This window comes from Pituophis catenifer, unplaced genomic scaffold (genome assembly GCF_029215685.1).
Source record: "Pituophis catenifer annectens isolate HBS135680 unplaced genomic scaffold, rPitCat1.0.hap2 SCAF_16, whole genome shotgun sequence".
NCBI lineage: Eukaryota > Metazoa > Chordata > Lepidosauria > Squamata > Colubridae > Pituophis > Pituophis catenifer.
In genome coordinates, this window is record NW_027256896.1 from 1,965,505 (window position 1) to 1,975,298 (window position 9,794).

The window sequence follows — 9,794 nt, forward strand, 5'->3', positions numbered from 1 at the left end:
TCCTTGTCAAAGTTCCCATTAATGTTTGGGGAAAAGAAATGGAGAGATTGTCTTTCAGATCTGCTGAAGACATAAAATTGGGTGGGACAACAAGAAAGCAGAAATGATTCAAAATGGCCGATTAGAGAAATTGGCTAAGGAAATCAGTGAAGACAAGGGCAAAGGTTAGGATCTTCCTCCTCCATCATCCCTGGCCGTCAATAGATATTTGGGAGGTTTGAGGACAGATTTCTTCACATTCCTGACTCTTTCCTCCCTCCCCCAATGCTTCACTGCCCTGCCTTCTTCCCCCTCCCATCTTGCCTTCAGAGCAGGTGGCATTTCCAGAAGGTCTTCTGGCCTGGGCACTGTCCAGGGACCACACCAGGGACAGGAGCCCCTGGCAACCATCCCTGGGGCCCAGCAGGAGTCAGACTGGCTCCCTCTACCTTCTGGCCCAGTTCAGCAGCCCTGCATTACCAAAGCAGGCATTCTCCCATTTCCTCCCAGTTCCGAGCGTGGTGGGTGTGCTCTTCCCCAGCAGACCTCCTCCTCTTCTTCTCCTTCTTCTTCTCCTTCTCCTTCTCCTTCTCCTTCTCCTTCTCCTTCTCCTTCTCCTTCTCCTTCTCCTTCTCCTTCTCCTTCTCCTTCTTCTTCTTTTTTTTTTTGGACGTGATTTATATGCCGCTCTTCTCCGGAGACTCAGGGCGTCTTACAATGCGTTAAGCAATAGCCTTCATACTTTTGTATATTTATACAGTCAGTTTATTGCCCCCATAATCCAGGTCCTCATTTTACCTACCTTAGAAAGGATGGAAGGCTGAGTCAACCTTGAGCCTGGTGAGATTTGAACTTGCAGTAATTGCAGCTCTTTATTTTCCTACTGGTGTCATGGAGTGCAAGTGGGTGTCACATGGGCCGGAGGGACAGCGAGAGCCCTTCCCAGGGTGGGGACAAGCCACTGGCCAGCCACCTGCTCAGGCTGCCAGGCAGCAGCTGGAGTTGGGGATTAGGAACCAAATTAATTATCAAGGTTGGGTGTTTCTGCCAGACCTCCGCAGAGGGCTGGGTCTTCTCAGAGGGCATCTGAGGACAATGGCTGGGGGGGGCAGATTCCCCCCCCCCATATTGCTGGTACACCCCTCCCCCATCTACCTGCCCCACAACTGCTCCTCAGCCATGGCCAGCCCTGCAAAGATCCCCCCACCCCCCAGCTCTGGCGCTCACTCACTTGCCATCCATTGCAGAATGGCCCCTTCTTCCTCTTCCGTCCCACCTGCCTGAGCCTCAGAAAGGGCTCCGTTCTGACCCATCAGAGCCTGCAGGATTCAGGCAAAGCTTCCGAAGACACAACCTCTCCTGGCCCTGCTTGAAGTTTCAGAGCTTTGGTTTAATTTCCCCCTTTTGCAGATGAACCGCTTGCCTTTTGAAATGCTTGGGATCTGTTTTCAGTCTCCTCATCCTGAAGGCCAGGCAAGGAGGAGGGAGGCTGGCTGGTCATCTGCAAGGCCAGGTCGCATCCCTCCGCCTATCTCCCTTCCTTTCAGAACCCTAAAACTTTCTCAAGCCCCAACCCACATTACCTCTGGGAGGGAGGGAGGAGGGACACGCCTCCCCCAGAGCAGCCTTCCCTTTGCACCACTGCACCACCTGCTGAGATTTTTGGCTGCCCCCAAGCCTCCCCTCCTCTGGATTTGCCATTTGCCCTCCCTTTACACAGAGATTTACTAGATGTGGCAGCCAGTAAATTCAAAGTGCCCGTGAGCCCCTCCTGGGGATATCCAGTTTCTGCATCACATTAGCTTTTTAATTTGTTTTTTCAAAGATTAGTTTATTTAGAAAACGAACCACAAAGGAAACTGGCAGGCTGGGAGGCTGCACCTCTGCTTTCCCCTCCAAGGAGCAACCAGAAAATCCCTTCAATCCAGTGCTTGGATTGAAAAACCTTTTCCCTAGAAAAAGGTGAAAGGGAATAACCTCTGGGGGGAGGCAGGGCTAAGGAGATAGTTTCTTTCCATATTGGGGGGGAGGGGGGCTAGGAGTGGCTGCCTCTCTTCTCCATCCCACCCCACCCCACCTACCAGATCCCACTCACTCTCTCAAAGCTGCACAAGGCTAAAGGTTCCAAGCCGGGTCGTTAATGAGTGAACCTATTAAACTCTGCCCAGTGTAGTGATGCAATTAAAACTTTGCCCCAATTAAATCCAGGTAATTAACAGGACTGACATTTATGGAGAGGTGTCAGCGCAGCAGAGGCAGGAATGAGACCAGCCCTGGGCAGCCAGTAGGAAGGGGGTTTGCAGCAGGCTCCGCCCATCCTGAGAGGATTAATCTCAAACCCTTTCAGTAATCAACTGGTAGGATTAAAACTCTTCCTTCCCTCCTGCTGCCCCACCCAGCCATAAACCCCCCCCGCCCCCCACTCCTTCCCTGTCTGGGCTCTGCTTGTGCCGGGGAGGCTGCTCAGAACTGACCTTCCAAGGGTCCCATTGCACAACCAGAACAGATTGAGGCTGGAGACCCCCTTCTCCAAGGAAGGAGGGAGGAAAACTCACCCACCCACTTTGCTTCGGGGGTGGGGAGACACTGCCAGGAGTCCCCCGCCCTTTCTGCGCCCTGGCAAGATATTCCTCCTCAAATGGGCACAGCGACCCTCCGGCTGGATCCTTCGGGGCAGAGAAGAGTCCCTCCGCCTGGGGTCAGCCGGACTCCCCGCAGGAGTTTCCATCGCTTGGGGGAAAGGCCACCTTTGGGAGCCCCTCCCTGGGGCCCTGGGCCTCCGAAGGCTGCCGGATTAAAGTGGGTGGGGCTGCCTCAGAGACCCCGGCCGCTCTCAGTGCAGAGGGGAGCTGGCGAACCCCTCGCCCGGCCGCTGCTGCTCTGCCCAGTCCTGCTCCGCTGCCCCCGGAGCAGCCAGCTTTCGCCCTCCCGCCCCGGGACTTGGGGCACCAGCGCCGGCAGCGTCCCCTCGCCCGTAGCCCGGGCCGGAAGCGGAGCCGTCGGAGGCGCTCCACAGCCCGCCGGTCTTCGCGACTCGAGACCCGGCGGCGCAGGGACGAAAGAGCCGGGAGGGCGGCGGCACGGGAACCTCGCGCGGCCACCTCCGACCCGGGGCTCCCCCGAGCAGCGGCCAGGAGGAGCGGGTCGCCCCCCGCAGCCTCCCAGCTGGCAGCCCTCGGGCAGGCGGGCAGCACCGCCCCGCGGGAACCCGCGCTCGGCCCCCGCGGCCACTCGGGGCGGGGGCTCAGCCTGCCAGCAGCGGCGGAGGCGGCTCCGGCTCGGCTGACGTCAGGCGGCCCCTTAAAGAGGCGCCGCAGCGGGAGCGGGGTCGGTAGTGGCGGGCCGCCGAGCTCGTCGGCCCCGCGCGCCCCAACCCCGCGCTGGTGCCGGCCGGGGAGCCGTGGCCGCCGCCGGCGATGGAGCCATGGCGCTCGGCCGGCGGAGGCGGCGGCTGCGGCGGTGCCGGGCGCTGCTGCTGGGCGCGTTGCTCTCGCTCTCGGGCACCTGCCTCTGCTACAGCCTGCTGCTCCTCTGCTGCGGCCCCGAGCCGCCCCCCGCCGCCGCCGGCTGCCCGCCCGCCCTGCCCGCCGCCCGCAAGAAACTTCTGCAGAAGTGGCGCGCCTGCCCCGCCGCCGCCGCGCCGCCCTCGGCCCGCCACCCGCCCGCCCCCTCGGCCCGGCCCGCGGGCGGCGGGGGCAGCCGGGCCAAGGCGGCCGTGGCCAAGCGGCTCCCGCACGCGCTGATCGTGGGCGTCAAGAAGGGCGGCACCCGCGCCGTGCTGGAGTTCATCCGCGGCCACCCGGGCGTGCGCGCCCTCGGCACCGAGCCCCACTTCTTCGACCGGCACTACGAGCGGGGCCTGGAGTGGTACAGGTGAGGCGGCTCAGCGGAGCTCGGGAAGCGGCCGTCGCGGGGACCGGGCGGGCGGAGAGCCGCCCAGCAGCCCCTTCCCGTCGCGCCGGGCCGCCCGTCCGCGGCGTCGGGGCCGGAGCGCCGGAACCTCGCAGCGCTGCTCCGCGTCTCGGGCTCCACCGCCGCCCGCCAGCTCGCTCGGCTGCCTGCCCGGCGCCCGCCGTGCGCTTTCCCAGGCGCCCCGCAGACCCTCCGCCTGCTCCGCGCGCGGGCGAGGCGGCGGCCGAGGGAAGCGACGCTCCTGCTCCCCGTCCGCCCCCCGTTTGCCGGCCGAGAGGCTCCGCTGGCGGGTGGGGAGCCCCTGCAGGGGTTGGCGGTTCCTTGCACAACGGAGCCGCAGCAGAAGCCCCCGAGAGAGGCGCCGCGGGGCAAGGAAGCCGAAGGGCCGGCGGGTCCTGGACCGGTTTCCCGATTGCGGCTTTCCCGGGAATCCTCATCTAAGCAGGCGGGGAGAATCTGCTGTTCCGGCTGGTGCCACTCCGGCCTCCACTCAGCCCCCCTCCCCCCCCGCACAAAGCCCACTTACCTTCTTCCCACCCGAACCCCCCGAGTTGCCCGGGGAACCCGCCTTCCTCCAGGGTAGGAGGGAGATTCCCAGCCCGGACGGCCCAGGCCTGGCAGTTGGCCAAGGGGGTCCCCAATCCCGGACGTGGATCCTGCCCACAGCAGCGGTCAGCCGGCCAACCAGTTCGAGCTTGGCTGCCTCACTCCGAGCGCTTCCACGCCTGCATTAGATCCTCTGTCAACCCCTCAGAGGGCGCCAAGGCGATCCGTGCAGCCTTCGCTTCTCTTGGCTCAAAATGCCGAGAAAGCGGCTTAAAGCTGCGGTTCTGACGGCACCGAGATCCTCTCCGCCTCCGTTTGGCACAAAAGGGAAGGCACTGCAGCTGGTCTGATCTTGAAGCGGAAACTCGGCAGAGCCTTTCCTCTGCTAGAGCACGGGGGTGGACTAGTTGATCTCTAACGTTCTTGTGGTTCTGACCGTAAGCGAAGATTTCCCTTCAGGGGTCTTGGGAGCCAAATGGAGGCATGAGGTGAGGGGTTGGGTCACCAGCCTTGCTCTGGAAGGGGCTCAGTAGAATGAGGGGCATTTTATTCCAAGGGTCCCAGCTGATGGGCTTTGTAGTGGGAAGCAGGCTCAGGAGCCAACCTTGAAAACATCTTCTGTGGAGGATCCTGTGGACTTCTAGAGTGGCTCCTTCAAAAGGTGCAGAGCCAGTAAACCAGGGATGGAACTGCCGGCTGCTGCTGCTGCTGCTAAAGTTCCCCACTCAACCATTCCATTTGACTAATATTTCTTTTAAATGAAACCCTTCACTAGTCTAATCATGTTTAGCCCATTGCTCTTTCCAGAGGGCCAGGGTCTCCGGTGGGACTTGTACAGCAGCAGCCACGGGCTTTTGCCTTGGAACATGGAGCAAACTGTGGAATGACGGGGGCTCTGGGCGTCTCCAGCCCCTGCCCGGCTGAGGCCTGAGCCATTGTAGGGAGAATCTCCTTCACCCCTCGTGAGGGGTCTTTCCGCTCAGAAACTTCATCATTAGGGCAGGAGGCAAAGCTGCTTCAAAGCCCATAAGCCACATTGCTTCTTGCACTTGAGCATTCGTTGCCCACATCCTTCCCCCCATCCCCCATGGGGCCGGCTTCATCTTGCCTCCAATCGGAGAATGAAAGAACCTTCCACGTTGCTCATTGTGGCCCAAGCCAACCACAGTTGTCAGGCATGTAAATTTGTGGTCATCTGTTATCTTGGAGGCAAAGTGCACCCCACCCCAGTCACTAAGAAGTACAAGGCCCCTCCCCTCTGAAAGCAACATTAGCTGCCTTCCATCAGTCACTGGTCTCCTGGCATTGGCGCTGAGCATTAGCACTCGGTTCTCTAACCAGGCAGAATAGGAGGGCAGAGGGCTCGATTTGATTTGGAAAAGGAGAGGCCACATTTTTGTGCTGTTAACATTCTGAAATGAGTCTTTACTTTAGATTAGCCTTTTCCCCCCTGATTGCCTCATTCAGAACATAAGGAGCTGGTTAGACTTTCTGGAGTGTCTTTGCCACTTTCCCTGCATTGTCAGTTTCAAGCTCTCCCAACTGCTTCCCCACCAGGCTGGAGCAGGACCAGAATCAGGGCCCCCTGGCCTGTAAGTGGGAGCATTTCCCTACTGGTTGCAAAGGGGGTGCTGCAAAGCTGGAAGAGGAAGTTCCCACAGCAGACTCCCCGGCCAACAGCACTAGGAAGAGAGGCAATGCAGGGGGTCCTGGGCCCTCAGGGGCCAGTCTTTGGACCTAGAGGACCATTGCCCTATTGTGGTTTCCTAACAGCTAGGAGTAAGAATTTTGTTCCTCCAAACAAGAGGGGGCTGAAATGGCCCAGCACTTTGAAGCCCAGGTGGAATCTGTGTTAGCTCTCCAATTCCGGAATAGCATTTTAATGGTGGCTGCTGCTTGCAGGATCTGGTGGATCTCTGTGACCCAGACAAGTGCAGAGGAATCCTAGGAGCCATCCAATCCAAGACCCCAACTTGATGCAGAATCATCTGCATCAGAGACATCTCTGACTCATATTCAGCCTCTCTTTGAAGTCTTCTGCCAGAGAAGTCTCCGGGTCACAAAGTTCCCCTGGCTGACAGCTGGTACAATCAGGAGGTTCTTTCCCTCTCCCTCGGCAGAACCAACCTGGTCCCCTTTCTTGACAGAGTGACCGTCCTGGTTGGAACAGTGTGCCTTGATTTCAGCTCACGAAGTCTTGCATGAAATTCTAGCAGATTTTAAGTCAAAGTCTGGTTTGCACTCTAGTTGGTAGATCACAAGCCGCACATGTGCCAAATGCCAGTTCTAGGTGGCAGCCAGCAAATAATGTCAGGATCAAGAGAGCATCGTTACTCTATTCTGAGTTGAACAAACCACAGTAGAAAGTTGTGTCCACATTTTAGGAAGGATATTAGCAAACTGGGTCATATCCAAAGAGAAAACAAGATGGTCAGAAGCCAGAAGGAAAATTTTATGCAGAACTTTTTAAAGGTCTGGGTATGTTTAGCCTGGAGAAGAGAAGAGAAGAGAATACTGGGGAGATACACGGCAGCCGTCTTCAAGCATCTGAGAGGGTGTCACGAAGATGATGGGCAAACTTTTTCAGGGAAGGTCCAGAGGACAGGACAGCTTGCAATAAGCAGATTCTGGTTGGGGATCAGAAAAGTTTTCTTCGTGGTTAGAGCTATTCAACAGTGGAACAGGCTTCCTTGGGAGACGGCAAAGTTTCATTTGATGGAGATATTTAAAGACAAGCTAGAGGGTCATCATGGGATGGAAGGTTTACTGGTCAAGGAATCCAATTAGAAGACCCGAGATTCCTTGATTGTGTTTTGAAAGATGCTGGAGAGAGTTTGATTCATAATGAACCATCTCTGCTTTAATGTTCTTTATTTTACTTTTGCGAGTTATGATTTTATTGTTGTTTAGTTTTTATGGCTACTATGGATTTTTAAAATTGTTTTCCATTTATGTGTTAACTACTATGCCATTGATCGAGGCAGAATACAAATAACATAGTGAAATAGTTATGCAGAATTGTCTCTTTTAGGAGGGAAGCAGCTCCACTCTTTGGAGAGCAAAGAGGCAAAAGGTCTTTCTCATAGAATCTCTTTGGTGGCTTCCAAGGGGAGCCCAAGGTGGAGGTGGAGAAATTCCTCTTGTCATGTCACTTCTCCCCTTTGTTCCTCACCTCTTTGGGCCTTTCCTTCGCAGGCACCTGATGCCCCGCACCCTGGACAGCCAGATCACCATGGAGAAGACCCCCAGCTACTACATCACCCGGGAAGCTCCCCAGCGGATCTTCAACATGTCACGGAACACAAAGCTGATTGTGGTGGTGAGGAATCCGGTCACCAGAGCCATCTCGGACTACACCCAGACCCTCTCCAAAAGGCCGGACATCCCCACCTTTGAGGGGCTCTCCTTCCGCAACCGCAGCCTCGGCCTGGTGGACACTTCCTGGAGTGCCATCCGCATTGGCCTCTACGCGCTGCACCTGGAAAGCTGGCTCCAGTACTTCCCGCTCTCCCAGATCCACTTTGTCAGCGGGGAGAGGCTCATCACGGACCCCGCGGAGGAGATGGCCAAAGTGCAGGACTTCCTGGGCCTGAAACGGCTCATCACCGAGAAACACTTCTTCTTCAACAAGACCAAGGGCTTCCCTTGCTTGAAGAAGGCCGGGGGAGGCACACTGCCCCGCTGCCTGGGGAAATCCAAAGGCAGGCCTCACGTCCAGATTGACCCAGATGTTCTGGAGCAGCTGCAGGACTTCTACCGCCCCTACAACATCCGCTTCTACGAAGCCGTGGGGCGAGACTTCCGGTGGGAATGAGAGTGGGGGGCAGGCTGGGGGAACCGTTTCAGCTCTACCTTCGTTCTGGCCATGGGGAACCAGCCCAGCAGGCCAAAGTCCAGCCCTCGAGCCAGGGCCATTGCAGCACACGGCTATCCTGCTGGGGTTGGTGAAGCCTTCAGGAACTTTTCAATGGTGCAATCAGGGTATGTGAGGCCCAAGGATGGATTTTATTTTTCATAATGGTATAGAAACAGAGTTTATAAAAATCCCTATGTAAGCACTAAGGGCACCTGCTCCCTCACTCTGCAGTCCTTCCATGAAACCTCAGAGATGCCACCTTGTATGAGGTCCCCCCCTCACCCCCCTGCTGTTTTTCTTCCCATGAATAAAGCACAGATTTCTGCTATTACGGGTACTTGAGGCCCAGCCCTTGGCTTGTCCCGGAGTCTCTCTTGTCTCCTCTTCCTTCCTGTGAAATAAGTCCCAGCCAACCCAAAGGAAGCCTGGCAGAGCCCCAGCAGGTCCCTTTGCTGGGAGAAGGGGGCAGGGGTTTGATGGGGGGGCTGCTTTAATTCCTCCTACAGGTACAGGTACGGGGGGGGCATGTATTTTAGCCTTAGCGGAGAGAAATTGTTTTTCTCAGTCCTCGAGGAGGGCTGTGTGTGGCCCAGCCAGTTGCTGGAGCACCTTCTCCAGTTGCCAAGTGTGCCAAATTCTGCCACCACCTACCAGGGCCAGGAGTGCTGAGCTGTGTCTCCAATCCTTCTGTGCATCTGCTGCCCTCAGCAGCATTGCGCCCTCCATCTCGGAAGGGCTGTAGCTTCTCGTTGGCACCCAGTAGCTGGCAGCTCCTTCCCAAAGCAGAAGGTCCCTGGCAGCCCCTCGCTTGTTCTGCTCCTTCTCCTTTGCTTGCCTCAGCAGCCAGAGACAGACCAAGGCATTCAAGGGGTTTCCAGACTGGCAATCGGGACCCCTCTGCCAGGGGAGAGCAGCAGCCTCAGCTCCCACCAGCCAAGGGCCAGGGATTCTCTCCCTCGAAAGCGCTCCTGTCTCTGGGGCCCTTTTGGGGCCTCCGTTTCTCCCCCAGCTTTACAGAGTTCACCCTGTTACAGACTGGGAGAGCCTCCTGTAGGGTGCAGACTCCCCAGCTGGCCAGGTCCTGTCTCAGCCACAGATCCACCTGCCAGGAGGTGGGCCTCTGAGCAGCTTCCTGTCCGGCATGGGGGGACTGCTTACAAGCCTCCCCCCTCAGCTCAGTGGCGCCTGCCTCCTCCGCCCTCCCTCAGGGCACCTACTGCCCACCTCAACTGCCTAGCCTGCCCACTATGTGGCTCTAGAGCCCCTCAACCAGTGGTGAAATCCAATTTTTTTTACTACCAGTTCTGTGGGCATGGTTGGTGGGTGTGGCAGAGGAATGATACTCAAAATCCCCATTCCCTCCCCGGTCCTGGGGAAAGGATATTGCAAAATCTCCATTCCCTCCCCACTCTGGGGCCAGCCAGAGGTGGTATTTGCCGGTTATCCGAACTGCTCAATATTTCCGCTACCGGTTCTCCAGAACCTGCTGGATTTCACCCCT

The 9,794-nt window shown here is 57.5% G+C and overlaps 1 protein-coding gene across 1 annotated transcript; it reads left to right on the forward strand.

Moving 5' to 3' along the window:
* Positions 1-3,402: 3,402 nt before the first annotated feature.
* LOC139325235 (heparan sulfate glucosamine 3-O-sulfotransferase 2-like) lies at positions 3,403-8,681 on the forward strand. The gene is made up of 2 exons (XM_070955030.1): positions 3,403-3,852; positions 7,633-8,681. The coding sequence occupies exons 1-2, from the start codon at positions 3,404-3,406 to the stop codon at positions 8,249-8,251; spliced, it is 1,068 nt and encodes a 355-aa protein (XP_070811131.1). The 5' UTR covers position 3,403; the 3' UTR covers positions 8,252-8,681.
* The last annotated feature ends 1,113 nt before the right edge of the window (positions 8,682-9,794 follow it).

What these genes read in the sequence shown, in the direction of transcription:
- LOC139325235 (XM_070955030.1), top strand. Translation starts at nt 3,404, where the DNA reads ATGGCGCTCGGCCGGCGGAGGCGGCGGCTGCGGCGGTGCCGGGCGCTG. An exon ending in CGGGGCCTGGAGTGGTACAG is followed by an intron (nt 3,853 to 7,632) that starts GTGAGGCGGCTC and finishes TTTCCTTCGCAG; the next exon opens with GCACCTGATGCCCCGCACCC.